Below are 16,282 nucleotides of genomic sequence, written 5' to 3'. Positions count from 1 at the left end.
CGATTTATACACGACACTGTCTTCTGGACAGAGGATCATGATAGTTTGTGACCGTCCTGCTAAGCCATGGACATTGGGCATTGCAGCACTTCCCCATTTATTGTGGAGAATGCCTTGGTTCATGCTGCATGCTACCAACATCTCACAAATGTTTTGACTGATGCTGTGCATTGCTAACCTACACCAGTTCAGACACTTGGATGAACTGATTATTCTATGCCCTCCCTGAACGTTTCGACATGCAGTTTTACAGGAGAGTGATGAAGCAAAAGGACTGATATGGGATAGTGTTGCTCCTTCTAAGTTTGTAAAGAACAGAAGCTTTTCTTAAAAGACAAGAGCGGTTTTTTCCCCTGTTTGGAGCCTCAAGAGACCAGAAGAGAAGGTTCTTCTCCTAATGACCACTGTCACTAGTCAGGCCACCCAATGCACCGGAAGATACGTGTAGAATCTTCTTGGTGTTCAAATGTCTTAGGAACCTTCATAATCTATCCATTCTTCCCTCATTGCTCTAAGTACCTGCTTGTATGTTTGCTGGTCCCATTAACAGTACTTCATATTCCACTGATATACCTTAGACCCCAAAGGTATGAACATTGAATTCTCAATTTTTTGGCATCTTCAACTCCCCACCCCCACACCCTCTGCCTTCTCTCACCCCTCCCCCTTTCTTTACTCCACTCTCTCTCCTATGCGCCACCTGGATTGGGACCTAATGCTCCTCCCCCTCCCACTCCCCTACCACACACATTCCATCTTTAGCTTCACAATTTGCAAGTCTTCAATCCCTTTGTTGCACACTTTCTATCTTTACGTCTCAGGGATTTGTCCAACCATCTGGTTATCCATCCTGCCCCCTGCCTCACCCGTATCTACCCATTATTTGTCAGGCTTTGTCGTGACCCTCATCCTCTCCAGCTTTCTCTCCCCCCACCCAAGATCAGTCTGAACAAGGGTCCCAACCTGAAATGTCACCTATCCATGTTCTCCAAAGATGCTGCCTGACCCGCTGAGCAACTCACTGATCAGCACAAAATACCATTCTCATCATCTACACCCACCACCTAACTGAAAAACACCATGCAGACAAGAAGGAAGAGGGAGAAGAAACTCAGTTAGTCTCTAAAAAGGACACAAAGTGCTGGAGTAACTCAGTAGATCAGGAAGCAACTCTGGAGAACATGGATAGCACCAGCTCAGAAGCAGGGTCTTGACCCAAACACAGTGACCATTACTTTGCCTCTACAGATGCTGCTCAATCTGTTGAGTTCCTGCATCAGTTTGATTTTTGCTGCAGATTCCAACATCTGCAGCCATTTGTGTCACCATCCTGGTGTAGAGGACTAAAGAAGGAGGTTGGAGGGACACACTTCACATTGAAAGACCGTTGGTAAATTGATATCCTAGCTCCCAAGGGAGAGGTTGGGCATTGTTGCTGCTCTGGAGGGATTCGATGCGGATTATTATGTTGAGTGTACATGGAAAATGTGATGCAAATGCACCGCCTAATATTTGGTGCATTGAAATAATGGTTTCGATTAGGTGCTGCCTGAAATAATGCAAAAAATGCCAAGAAGCATGGAATGGTCCACTCAGGAAATGCTATGCACTTCTATGCTTGTCAACATAACACTTCTGCATTGCCACAAGCTCTCGGTTGCATGGTGTTATTGTAGGCACTCTAGGTGTTATTTCATCATGTGAACCAGAAAGATTCTTGTCCTGAGGGAGGCAATATCAAAATCTTAAATAATGGCTGTGCAGTAAAAATTATTAGTAGAGCCTGAGATTATATTAAGAAATTAATCATTTAGAAAACACAGCATGGCAATTTAAATAGAATCCACTATGGAGTCTTTGTGTAGGAAAGAACTGTAGGAAAGGAAAGAATGGAGTCTTTGACCGACTTAGTCGGTTTGTTTTGGAAGATTGACTGGAGGATGGAAAATTGTTCAGAATGTCTCAGGGGGCTGCTGCTACAACTAGATAGTAGCTGTTAATTAACAACTCGCTGTAAAATGTTAACTGATAGATAAATATATGCATGGGCATATTTCATAAGACTTTTGTCATTGAAACCACTGATGCACAGGCCAGCTATCTTAACACTGGTCACAGGGCTTAACTGAGGTTGGGGAAGTTGGTGATGGAATCTTTAAAAGGTTGGCAATGGAGTACTTTATTTGAAACCAATTTTAGTTCCATTAACAGACTCCAGATACAATTACACATGGCTCTCCATTCTGGAAATACCTTAATTGCTGATTTGGTCTTGACAGGTTTCGAGTAAGATGAGATTTGGTAGATGAGAGTTTGACAAATACAGAAGAATGATCTTAAAGTAACTTGTAATATTTTCCCTTGCCAGTGATTGGCAGGGCTTGGAAAAGTTGCATTTATGCTTTTCAACAACTCTAAAACATTCTTTAGATTGACATATAAAACTAGTAAAAACGAGTTGCAAGCAGACAATGAATGCCAATGGACATTAGCCTGTAAAAATTACCCTGATACAAAACAGATTTACTTGCTCAGGCTATACATAGATACACAAATTACAATGCAATCATAAATAGCTTTAGCAACCAATTATTCATTCAAGTCTGCTTGGAAGCCATGTCTACGATTTAATATATTTTTGTTTAAATAATATGGGCATATCTCTGTTCTTAAACACATTAGAATCCTAAGACCATTTAATGTATTATTTAATGTAAATTAAAATAATTATTTAAATTGTACATTATGTACACACTAAGGTTTATTACAAGTTTGCAAGATCTGTCTTTAACCATTCTGGAACCATTTGAGCAATCTCTATATTGGCATCTAAAACAAAGGCATGCCGAATTCCTTTTTGGCAAAGAAGAATAGTTCCTCCTGGAAAGGTTTTCTTCATATCTTCATAATAGGCAACAGGGCACCAGTGATCATTTGATCCATAGTAAAAGATAAGCTAAAAGGGAGACACAAATACATACTGTCAATAAAGTTTTAGTTCCCGAATTCACTCCATCAGCAGCTATTTATTCGATGAAATATATAACAAATGAATAAGATGCTTTGAAACCACTTTAAGGCGTGGTATTCCAGCATTAAGTTTTAGTGCATGGAAATCTGATGCACAACCAAATGGGAGGTGGGGAGCATTCAGACCAGTGCCTTGATTCAAGTTGGGGGATTAGGTGCAATGGGGAGAAAGATCAGGCATTGGCCTTGAATTGAGGTTGGGGAAAGTAAGGCAAAGAATAGGGTTTGCATTTTGAATTAATGGTCTTCCTTTTGGAGATACCTTAATCTGGTATTGACACATTTCTAGTTCAACAATTGACAAATATAGTGGATGAAAGGATGAGGGTGAGATCAGGTTTTTGCATTGAATTGAGATGGGTTTGGGGGAGGGGTTGGTCTGTGCCTTGAGTTAGCCACATCCTTGGAGTGTATGGGAGTGTATGGGAAACCTTGAGCCAGTCTTGGCGTGGATGGGAATGGTCCAAACCTCGGGTCAGAATCTTACCTAATAGAGGTCACAGTTCAGCGTAGCATCGGGAGGGGCGAGTTGCCTGAGAGTGTGCAACAAGAGTTGCTCTTGGGACAATATGATGCAGGCTCTGGTGCTTACTTCAAAAGCACCATTGCATAGGGAATGATGCCGTCCGGTGCACCTCTGACTAAGAAATAACTGGGGAAGTAATGGGTGATCTATCGAATTTCCCGAGTGAAGCAAAATATAGAAACATAGAAAGTAGGAGCAGGAGGAGGCCATCTGGCCCTTCGAGCCTGCACCGCCATCCATTGTGATCATGGTTGATCATCCACAATCAATAACCTGTGCCTGCCTTCTCCCCATATCCCTTGATTCTGCTAGCCCCTAGAGCTCTATCGAACTCTTTTAAATTCATCCAGTGAATTGGCCTCTACTGCCTTCTGTGGCAGAGAATTCCACAAATTCACAACTCTCTGGGTGAAAATGTTTTTTCTCATCTCAGTTTTAAATGGCCTCCCCTTTATTCTTATTCTGTGGCCCCTGGTTCTGGACTCCCCCAACATTGGGACCATTTTTCCTGCATCTAGTTTGTCCAGTCCTTTTATAATTTTATTTGTAACATGACACAAAAATGTTTGTCATCACATTTCACTGCTGGATGAAATATTGTCTGAAACTGCATTAATATTGCAAATAAAACAGGGATACACCACTGAACTTTTACCTCAGGATTGACTGGAACAGATTATGCAATTTTTAAACAAATCTGCATGCATCATAAGATACTATGTAAGGTGGTATTCACTTCTGAAAATAAACTTTCCAAGTACAGTTTCAACAAGCATCATATCTTATATATCACTGGACTTGGCACATCAGTTTTTTCAGTCTTAGACAGGTGATCTTATAAATTATGTTACAGTGTAAAGTTTGCAAATATATTTTCAGAATTTTCATTGCTTGTGAAGGCCATGGAAACTTCACAAGTATAATTGCAGAGGAGATTATGCTGGAAAGAACTATTTGCAACATGTTCTGTTTGAAGTTGTGCTTGGAAACTTCAGTTCACTGAAGGCAGTATTGTCTATTTCAGTTCACGACATTCCGATTGGAATAGTCTTAAGATTCCTACAAAAATCATTTCTGGAATAATTACCAGAGCCTTCTTTACAGCACTCAAGTTCTCATTCGACAAAAAAATATAATTTGAAACTATAATTATGAAAAGCTTAGCAACTTTTCCCATATTTAGCTGACTTATTTTTTTATTTTAGTTTCGCATTTCTAGTGATGAGGGAACAGCAGATGGCTTTCGAAAAATGTTTCAGAGCACTTAACAAATAATCACCAAAGTACCTTAAGCTGTCAAATATTTAATCACATACCTTCTATTTGTATTTTTGAATTATTTAAAACAATGTACTTTAACTGCTAACAGGAAATAAGTTGAATATTATTTATGACAGTTGCTTTGGAAACAAGTGGCCAAAAGTTCAGAATTTGCAGAGTGCCCAGATGACTAGCTACTTGGCCAAGAAATGGATTAGAATGTTGTCAGAATACATCACTGGGCAGGGCTTGGAATTATTACATCTCAACACTGATATTATTCTTGGACGGATTTAGGACATTCTTGGAACACAAAATGTGTGCCTATTTAAAAAGAGTATAAGTTGATCCACAATTCACTTTTAACCCATAAAAAAGAATGTGATTTATTGGGTGCCTTTAGAAGCAGAGTACAATAAAGTGTAGATTTACAGCTTTGAGTAAAATATTTGCATTTTTTTAACTTCAAATGAGACCCAAATAATAATGAAATGCCATTTAAAACACGAGTACATTTCTCGAATAAGTACGGTTTTCAAAAGTACATTTAGTAGTTTCAAATCTTACCATAAATCAGAGTTCAAAGGTTAATAGCTGGTGACAGACAAGGGGGTACATTTTCAGGTGCTAAATCCAGCAGCACAGGGGCAGAACAGGTGCTGGGGGAATTGAAAATTTGGCCTGGATCCACAGGACTAGAATCATCAGATTTTTGTGCCAAGTGCAATTTTCCAGCAGCCTTTTCGACTGCTTGATCTTGCTGAGAAGGCAACATGACTGCATTTGAATATAATAACGCATTATAATTAAACCCATTTGCTTCGAATAGGATGGGATTATGCCCATGCAGAGCAAGTCGATAGTAAACTCCATGAACGATGGAGCTTTCAAAAAGGCCAAAACATTTTAATCACTTTGCATTTCAAGTTTTGACTTTTCAGAAAGTGCTCACTTTAAAAAAGACTTTCTCCTATCAGAGCATTATATTTACACGAGAACAAAAAACGGCTACATATTTCTGCTGAACACCATCTGTAAAAGAAACATTTGCATGATTTTAGCAGGAAAAGTTTGGAAACTAGAGGAACGCCTGGTTTCACAGGATCCCACTGAGGAACAAATGGAGAGCCCTGTGGTGTTTGTCAAGTCTTATTAAAGATAATGATTCTCACCGATTTTAAAATGCCACAGGTGCACAATGTTTCATGCTTTAAGTTATATAAAATGAAAGAAGATATTGGGATTCGATGTTTTTTTTAAATAGCGTGGAAGGGAGGGATAGAATATATGTTAAATTTCCATTAATGAACGAAATCTTGAACATTAATAAGCGTAACTTTACTCAGCAGATTAAAGGTACAACACTACCTGATGAGGAGATGCAGGTCAGGGATCAGACAGGCATCCAGACTGGCACGTTTCAGGGAAAGGATACCATTTCGGACATTTTAATTATTGTTCATAATCTCTTGTGCTAGTCATGAGTGAGGCATTTTAATAAGGCTTAGTGGGCGTATTAGCTCGGGTGGTCTGCACTCAGATTCCACTTCACATGGGCTAAATTAAAGCAGAAAACCCACCCGGCAATTTTAGGATCAGGGAGGTCTAAAGGGTGCAAGGTCACAGGTCTTGGCCTGAATACAGAACTGCAATAAATCAGCCTGGTTTCCTTCAATTATCTGACTAAAAAGCTGTTTGCAATACTCTAGATATGGTATCACTAGGTCTTGTAATTGCAATAAGATTTTCCTAACATCACACTTCAATGCCTTTGAAATATCGGCCAGTATAAAGACACAGACCTATTAAGGTTATTACTTGGGAACCTAGGGCCGATTGTGATTCTTTCACTTAATGATTATGATATGCCATTATTATTTCAAGGATCAAGATGATAGGATGAATGCATACTTAGAAGCCTTACATTATCATCCTTTTCGTGTCAAAGGCAAGACCTACAACATAATAGACAATAGACAATAGATGCAGGAGTAGGCCATTCGGCCCTTCGAGCCAGCACCACCATTCAATGTGATCATGGCTGATCATTCTCAATCAGTACCCCGTTCCTGCCTTCTCCCCATTCCCCCTGACCACTATCCTTAAGAGCTCTATCTAGCTCTCTCTTGAATGCATTCAGAGAACTGGCCTCCACTGCCTTCTGAGGCAGAGAATTCCACAGATTCACAACTCTCTGACTGAAAAAGTTTTTCCTCATCTCCGTTCTAATTCTCATCCTTATTCTTATTCTTATCCTTATTCTAATTCTTATCCTTATTCTTAAAATATGGCCACTGGTTCTGGACTCCCCCAACATTGGGAACATGTTTCCTGCCTCTAACGTGTCCAACCCCTTAATAATCTTATATGTTTCGATAAGATCCCCTCTCATCCTTCTAAATTCCAGTGTATACAAGCCTAGTCGCTCCAGTCTTTCAACATATGACAGTCCCGCCATTCCGGGAATTAACCTAGTAAACCTATGCTGCACGCCCTCAATAGCATGAATATCCTTCCTCAAATTTGGAAACGAAAACTGCACACAGTACTTCAGGTGTGGTCTCACTAGGGCCCTGTACAACTGCAGAAGGACCTCTTTGCTCCTATACTCAACTCATCTTATTATGAAGGCCAACATTCCATTGGCTTTCTTCACCGCCTGCTGTACCTGCATGCTTCCTTTCAGCGACTGATGCACTAGGACACCCAGATCTCGTTATACGTCCTCTTTTCCTAACTTGACACCATTCAGATAATAATCTGCCTTCCTATTCTTACCACCGAAGTGGATAACCTCACACGTATCCACATTAAACTGCATCTGCCATGCATCCGCCCACTCACACAACCTGTCCAAGTCACAATACTCCAGCATCCAAAGCTACAGTGGTTGATAAGAGCCAAATGGTTATCGAAAGTGTGCTTCATGCAAAAGGGTCTGGCTCTGGACCTGGTTCTGGTTGATTACTGCGCAAACACCTCATAAGTGGTTATCTCGCGCAGGTCGGAGTGAGTAGATTAGTGATTAAATTTTGAAGTGGGACTTTTTGACCAAAGTTGAGGAGATCTAGATGCTCAATCCTCTTTTTAAATGACTTAACACCGGGCTCCAAGTAATTCCATGTCTGCAAGCAGCAATATCAGGACAATATGTACTCCCAGGCTAAAAACTGATAGTTCCACAGTTCCACAAAGATAATGGCCTTTGTATCATGCGGTTTTAGATGGCATCCAAGTTGGTTGGTTGGAGCCAGTCTGTGATCATTCAGTAGTTATTATTCAGACTGGATCTATTCTCTAGTTGTGGGAGAACTGCTCCCCCACTCCCCCACAACCACCAAAGATGCCTTCCCACTGTATCCCACGACCGCACTTTGGAAAATCTGACATTCAGTGTCTCTCGTTCCTGCTCAGAAGCAGAAACTGAGGTGGGAGGATATGGTACACAAAGTCGTATCGTGCTGCTCTGAGGAAACAGTTGAGATTCTTCCCAGGCAGTGCACTGGTCCATATTCAAGGACCCTGCGGCTACCCTAAATTATTAGGCAACTGCTGTCACAGACTGGTGTCAGGCCAACAACCTCTCCCCCAATGTTAGCAAGATGAAGGTGCTAGTTATTGACTTTAGAAAGTGTGGTGAGAGTACATGCTCCAAATGAGCATCAATGGTGCCGAAGTGAAAATGATCGAGAGCTTCTAATTCTTAAGTGTAAATTTCACCCACAATTTGTCCTGGACCAACCGCATTAAAGCTGCAGCCAAAAAGGCATACCAACACCTCTATTTCTTCAGGAGACTTAGGAAGTTCAGCATATCTCCAACAATTCTTACTAATTTCTACAGATGCACTGTAATAAGTGTGCTATCGTGTTGCAACACAGCTTGGTTTAGGAACAGCTCTGCCCAAGGCCACAAGAAATAGCTGAGAGTTGTGGATGTAGCCTAGTCCATCCTGCAGACCAGTCTCCCCACCAACAACTCTTTGACGCCTCACTCTGCTTTGGGAATGCAGCCAATATAATCAAAGACCTTTTTCACCCCAGTCTATAGTAAGATACAAAAGCTTTGGCCCACTTCCCCCCAGATTCAGGAACAGCTTCCTCCCCTCTGTTATCTGACTACTGAGTGGTCCTCCCATAAGCTAGGGTGCAATCCTAATCTGTCAATTTACCACGTTGCAGATGTTGGACTTTTTCTCTGTAACTATAATGCTATAAAACTATATTCTGCACTCTGATATTTTTCTCTTTGCACTACCTGATGTATGGCTTAACTATACTTATGTATCGTATGATTTAACTTAGCACACAAACAAAAGCTTTTCTCTGTATCTCAATGCACATGATAATAATAAGCCAATACTAATAACAATCTTATTTTTAAATGTAGCTCCTGAATTTATTCCAGTGAATTTTGCTGAATATCTTGCACAGCTCTGTTTGAACCCTCTTCAAGGTGGCAGAGACCTGGTTGCAGAATTTCTCATGTCTGCAGGGACTTCCTTTTGCCCTTGTGAAAGGTGGAGCTGCTGTACAATTCTTACAAGAGTCCTGACACTGGGCTCAATCTTCACCAGGCTTTTTGAGGTGGTTTAAATGATGATAAATTGGTTTCCCTCGATGGCAGCAATTAATGCTTAATTTTATAAGTGCAGTTAAATAAACAGATTTGTTTGTTTATTTAAAGTCATGAAAAATCTTCTAAACAATGGTATAGAATAAAATTTAAGATGGCAGTTTAGAGTTTCCTGTCAGAGTGTATCCCAAATCACATTTTGTCAGTGCTAAAAAGTGCCAAAATACCTACCTCTTCTCATAAGAATATTCCCAAATATATACTACCTCTGCTGGTATGAAAATACATTTTCCATCCATTTTACTAACAGTCATGTATATTAGCATGGTGTTTTTTCATGAGTATTCTTTTGAGTATCAATTTTTACATTTGTTACAACTTGTTATAACAATGGATTAAATTAAAAAGATGATATGCAGAACTCAGGGGGAGGTGTTCATTTTTAAAATATGCTGTCAGAAATAGCAAATAAAAGATCAGAACATATCGTTGTATCATTATGGAGTTTAAAAATAGTTGCAATGTTGAGAAATTAACCCTGAATGTGCACAACTGGAAATTGGTCACATTTGGGAATCAGGAGCGTGGCCATTTTTACATACCGATTAATTTGGATGTATGTTTTGATGGATGGATGTAAATGATGGACAGGCTTGGGCATATAGTTCACTGTGAAATCCATTCACTTCCAAAATTCTGCAATGTTTTGAGTCAAATACTTTACGGTAAAAGTTGAGGGAATTCCAGGAAAATTGATGCTACTGTGGTTCAGGCACAAAATCCTAAGACCATACGACAGTGGAGCAGAATTAGGCCATTCAGTCTATCAATGAATGTTCCCTGATGTTGGGGGAGTTCAGGAACAGGAGTCACAGTTTAAGGAAAAGGCGTAGGCCATTTAGAACTGAGATGAGGAAAAACGTTTTTTACCCAGAGAGTTGTGAATCTGTGGAATTCTCTGCCACAGAAGGCCGTGGAGGCCAATTCACTGTATATATTCAAGAGAGTTAGATACTCTTAGGGCTAACAGAATCAAGGCATATGGGGGAGAAAGCAGGAATGGGGTACCGATTTTGGATGATCAGCCATGACATATTAAATGGTGGTGCTGGCTCGAAGGGCTGAATGGCCTACTCCTGCATCTATTTTCTATGTTTCTATGTTTCTATCTACTCTGCCATTCAATCATGGCTGATCTACCTTTCCCTCTCAACCACATTTGACAGTTGACAATTTTCTCCCCATAAATGTTGACACTAATCAACATATCAACAAAGCAACATAATCAACAAATTCACTGTATGAATAACATGTTCCGCAGAGACCGTTACCTTCGTAACTCCCTGTTCCACTCGTCCCTTCCTACCCAAGCCACCCCATCCCCGGGAACTTTCCCCTGCAACCGCAGGAGATGCAACACCTGTCCCTTTACCTCCCCCCTCAACTCCATCCAAAGACCCAAACAGTCTTTCCAGGAGAGATAGAGGTTCACCTGCACCTCCTCCAACCTCATCTATTGTTTCCGCTCTTCTAGATGTCAACTTCTTTACATCGGCGAAACCAAATGTAGACTCGGCGATCGTTTCGTTCAACACCTTTGCTCAGTCCGCCTTAACCAACCTGATCTCCCGGTGGCTGAGCACTTCAACTCCCCCTCACACTCCCAGTCTGACCTTTCTGTCATGGGCCTCCTCCAGTGCCATAGTGAGGCCCACCGGAAATTGGAGGAACAGCACATCGTATTTCGCTTGGGCAGCTTGCAGTCCAGCGGTATGAACATTGACTTCTCCAACTTTAGATAGTTACTCTGTCCCTCTCTTCCCCCCCTTCCCAGTTCTCCCTCTATCTTCCTGTCTCCACCTTTCTCCTTCCTTTGTCCCGTCCCCTGACATCAGTCTGAAGAAGGGTCTCGACTCGAAACGTCACCCATTACTTCTCTCCTGAGATGCTGCCTAACCTGCTGAGTTACTCCAGCATTTTGTGAATAAGTACCTTCAAATTGTTTTATGTTATTCATACAGTGAATTTGCAAAGCAATTTGGACTTACCAAAATGCAAAATGTAAAATATATAAACAAATGAAATCTGTGTTTCCTATGCAAAATAAAATGATTGCTATTTTATATTAATTATTTATAAATCTTATGTTCATGGATTCTGAAGCACAACTGTTTAAAGAAAAATAATTAAAATCCTTTTCAAGGGGCGCATAGTGAAATGGTTACTGCTTGGGAAAGGAAAACATGGTTCACATTTGTGAGATTAAACCTGAAATTAATTGAAGGGAAAATAAAAACTTCCACAAGAAATAGGAAGTTAATTATCAAGGTTACGACTGTTTATTTGGAAGAAATCAAGCAACTTAGGTGTGGAAATATTACTAATAAACAATCCATACCTAGATGAAAGACAAGTTACTTTTAGTAATGGAAAGCACTCTTGGGAAATACAATGAGTTGCATCTATCACTAGGAGTGATTAGGGTGCCCGGAGAACTACTGCATGCTTACAGCTGTTATCCATCTGGCTTAAATCCAGCCACTATATCACAGAAAATCCATGGAATGAATTTGAGGATTTTTTCTTAAATAGTTAAATGGTGTGAAATATAGGTTTCAAATCTCATAATTCCAAGACAAATTTTCTCAGATGCATCATGTGAGATATTTGGTCACAAGACCCTGGTGGCATCATTGCATTTATGCTAGGTTTCATTGTCGCCATGTAAATAGAGTTATGTTAATAGTTTAATAGCTTTCAATGTAGCAGATGGTAAAAAAAACAGCCAAACCTGTGACTCATATTTGTGTCCTTCCTCTTTTTCTACTCTGTCATTCTCTTTGCTAATCTGCATTGAATATACTTTCTCTTTATTTTATTTTAGTTTAGTTTAGAGATACAGCACAGAAACAGGCTCTTTGGCCCACCGTGTCTTCACCGACCAGCGATCCCCACACATTAACACTATCCTACACCCACTAGGGACAATTTACACATACCAAACCAATTAACCTACAAACCTGTACGCCTTTGGTAAGTGGGAGGAAACCAAAGGTCTTAGAGAAAACCCATGCAGTCATGGGGAGAACGTACAAACTCCGTACAGACAGCACCCGTAGTCGGTATCGAACCCGGGTCTCCGGCACTGCAAGTGCTGTAAGGTAGCAACTCTACCGCTGTGCAACCATGCCGCTCTCTTAGCCTTCAATAACACAACTCATCTCCACATCTCTGCGCTACTATTTCCCTCTCACTCATAAAGAATTCTTTCTTCTTTGCACAGCTTTAAAAACCATTTCTTTAAGAACTAACTCAGGAAATATATTTTATTGTTCAATTCCAAGTTTAGCAGTATCTCTGGAGACACAAGAAACTACAGATGCTGGAATATTGAACAAAACCCAAAGTGCTGAAGGAACTCAGCAGGTCAGACCGCATTTTGGGTTGGGACATTACTGACTGAAGAAGGGTTCTGATCTGAAACCTTGGCTGTCTATGCCCTCTCCAGTTGTTGCCTGACCTGCAGAGTTACTCCAGCACATTGTGTTTTGCTTTCAGTCGTACTCTACCCTGAATAAGGTGCCTTTCCTGACTCGGCAATAGAGAATCAGCAGCTGTACAGCAGCTCTTCCTTGTATTGGTCAATCTGGGATTTACTCTGAGACTGGAATGATCAGAAAATCCTGGCTCTTGAAAGGAAGGCAGTCACTTTGATCTATGTGAGAGCAAAGCTGAGGGGATGTCATTTGTGTCTTAAAGAGAGCGAGTTTCAACCTGGTGCTGCTCCATGGTTGAAACTGCAGAGGAGCAGCAGAGAGAAAAGAAGCCCTGTTAGACATGGGGCCCTTCAATCTATGTGATTTGCCAACTGTAAAAATGCTATAGTGGTATATATTGATTGTGAAGTTGCACAAACTGAACAAATATCTGGAAATGGATGGAAGAAATTATTAACTTACAAACATGGAAAACATTCAGCCTGCATCCAGACGTTAAAAATGTTGCGAGTTTCAGTGAAATCTTCTGTCCTCTAAACTCTGGAGATTATAAAACCAGCCAGCTTAATCTCTCTTCTTATAGCAAAACTGCCTTCTTTGGAACAAGTCTAGCAAATATTTGCTGTCGTCTCCCTTTCAGGTTAAGCAGAGCAACACCGATTTGTATATGATAGACATAAGGAAATGCAGATGCTGGTTTACAAAAAAAGACACAATGTGCTGGAGTAACTCAGTGGATTAGGGTGAATCTCTGGTGAACATGGATAACCAATGTTTTGGGCCGAAGCGTCGCCTATCCGTATTCTCCAGAGATGCAGCCTGACCCGCTGAGTTACACTTTGTGTCCTGATTTCCATACACTTTGGTCCCTTTGAACATCAATGTTATCCAATATCTCACCATATATTAAAATATTCCCCTTTTATGTTTTATACTTGTAGACAGATTTACAGGTATATTTTATGCCAGCATGCAGATATTATACCTATGAAAAGGTAATTTGTTGTTTGTCTTGGTGGAACAGGACAAATTACCTGCATCTCCTCATGTTTCTTATAAAAAGGCAAGTACAGGCCTGTGTCAAAGGCCTTCTTCAGGTCCAAGCTGGCCAGGCAGGTGACCACTCCTCCACCCTGCACCGAGGCGATGGTAACCCGGAGCAGCACGGGGCTAGCCAAGATTTTTCTGTGCTCACTTGCTTCCATTACTCTCATTCTACACCAACTCGTGATCATTGTTTAACATGCAGCCTACTGGTAAAGCAGTCTTCAGAACTCAGGTCTAAATATTCCACAACACTTTTGGTGGAATTTCAATAAATGATCGAGGCACGCAAAGTTTTCAAGCCCAAATTTCATCAAGCGTTTAGACTTTCTCACCCTCTATTTGGAAAAATACAAATCTGCTTGGCTCCACATTGAATGATGGGGGGGCCAGTAAAGTTACAAAGCCAGGTTTTTCTGCTTCTATGTTCACTTGAGGGAAAGTTAGGCTCAGAATTACAAGGTACAGCTGTTTTTATGATCAGCTGAGATGGACAAAAGCAAAGGGATTTTCTGAGCGAGGAGAGGTGCAATTGAGATTTTTTCAGCTGGGAACAACCTATTGCAGTTCTTTTATGGCATTCTCATATTTTTCATTTCCTTATGACATAAAAGGAGACCATCTGGTCCTACAAATCTATGCCAGCTCTCAGAGCAATCCCATTGATCCCATTCCCGCACACTTCCCTGCAACCTATTCTCGTCTCATCTGTGCATTAGCTCCCCACTGATTCTCCTACTCCACACCTACGTTCGGAGTAATTTACCGACCAGCATGTCTTCTGGTTGTGGGACAAGGTTGGAATATCTGGGGGAAAGCTATTGGGCACAGGAACAACTTCATACAGACAGCTCTGGTGGTCGGGATTGAGGTCGGGGTGAGTAGAGGTGTGAGAAGGGTTGTAGCTGTGAAGCAGCAGCACTCCTGCTGCACCAAGGTGCCCCCCCTGCTTTCACATACCTGCATTCCCTTAACAGAGGTCACTAAAGAACTGGCTACATAAAGAAGGCTGTCAGTCGACCCTTGTCCATTGACAAAAGGATCCTGGCAGCAACAATCCTGTGATTCATACTAGTGCACCCTGGTGTCAATGTAGTAGAGGAGCAGCCGCAGCCACACCGGTTGGAGTCAAGTAAAATCAGGGAGGACTTAAGGAAAAGGGATCTCACCAGGTTTTACATCTATAAAACATGGAGCAAAACCGATTACACAAGATCTTGAGAGACACAGAAGGGGTTCAACACTCAGAGGATGACTGATCCTCCTCTCATGTAGGTTGTTCCTCTCATGTTTGTTTATGAGCAGCTTGGTGTGATGGGTAATTTTTGTCACGTTTAAACTTTATTTTGCATGCTATCTTGGCAAATCAAACCATATATGGTGCAGAGTCTAATGTTACAGCTGTCGAGAAGCGCAGATTAAAAAAGTACAAAGACCGCAACGAGGTACATTGGTAGATCTGGAATACATCCTTAGCATATGAGAGGTCTGTTCAAATGCACAATGACATTGGGAAAGAAGCTGTTCTTGAATTTAGTGGTGAGCTGGGGACCTTCTAAGGGATGGCAGTATTGGGCAACTTGACTCCAGCTACTGTTATTCTGTTGAACCCTTGAGAAAAACAATGTGGATCCCAATTGCCAAGGAATGGGACCATTCCTTCCACCATGCATATTCAAGATGCTGACTACTGTCTACTGAGTCCCGGTATGTGCCCATCGGAGAGAGTCCAGTCCTGCTGTGTTCTAGCTTTTACTCAGGTAGATGTTTGCTGTAGAATGCACCAACATTGAAAGTGTCAAATGAAGGGTGTGACTAAGAAGTAAAAAACTGCTATGATAGTGCTGCAACTGACATTTGATTTTTTTGGAGGGGAAGGAGCAGGGTCAGTCAATAGATGTTGATAAATTTAAGAAAGGCATAGATAGTGATTTTCCCCCAATCTTTCTCCCAGGGATGAAATGTCAAATATCTGCTGCTAGGGATGGTGCTGGAGCAATGTTTAATAGTCTTTTGGACAGACACATGAGTAAGTAGAGAATAGTGGGATATTGACCAATTGCAGGCAAGTGGCATCATGGTTTGCATCTACTGTATATTCTGGGTGATTGGACCTGTTCCTCTGCTGCACTGTCCTATGCTGTTTAGCATGAGAGTTCCAGCCACAGATTGATCTCAAGGGGCTGCACAAAAATCCTCACATACTTTCTTCAAGCTGAAACTTTTTATTTTGAGTTTCCAACATCTGTAGTATTTTTCTTTTATATGCTTCCCTTCAGTTAAGCATCCTTCACTTCATGGATTTGTCAGTATGAAATAACGATTGACTTGTTCCTTAGGTCATTCACTT

At 41.0% G+C, this 16,282-nt stretch overlaps 1 protein-coding gene across 3 annotated transcripts in view; it reads right to left on the bottom strand.

Moving 5' to 3' along the window:
- Positions 1-689: 689 nt before the first annotated feature.
- Positions 690-16,282, bottom strand: part of ldah (lipid droplet associated hydrolase) — a 229,875-nt gene continuing 214,282 nt past the window's right edge. For all 3 annotated transcript variants that reach the window (XM_078399331.1, XM_078399330.1, XM_078399332.1), the window contains one exon: positions 690-2,956. In XM_078399331.1, the coding sequence (XP_078255457.1) occupies positions 2,765-2,956 (192 nt within the window). In that variant the 3' untranslated portion in view covers positions 690-2,764. The remainder of the gene's footprint in view (positions 2,957-16,282) is intronic.

This window comes from Rhinoraja longicauda, chromosome 5, assembly GCF_053455715.1.
Source record: "Rhinoraja longicauda isolate Sanriku21f chromosome 5, sRhiLon1.1, whole genome shotgun sequence".
NCBI classification, from domain to species: Eukaryota; Metazoa; Chordata; class Chondrichthyes; order Rajiformes; family Arhynchobatidae; genus Rhinoraja; species Rhinoraja longicauda.
This window is presented reverse-complemented; position numbering and strand designations above follow the sequence as displayed.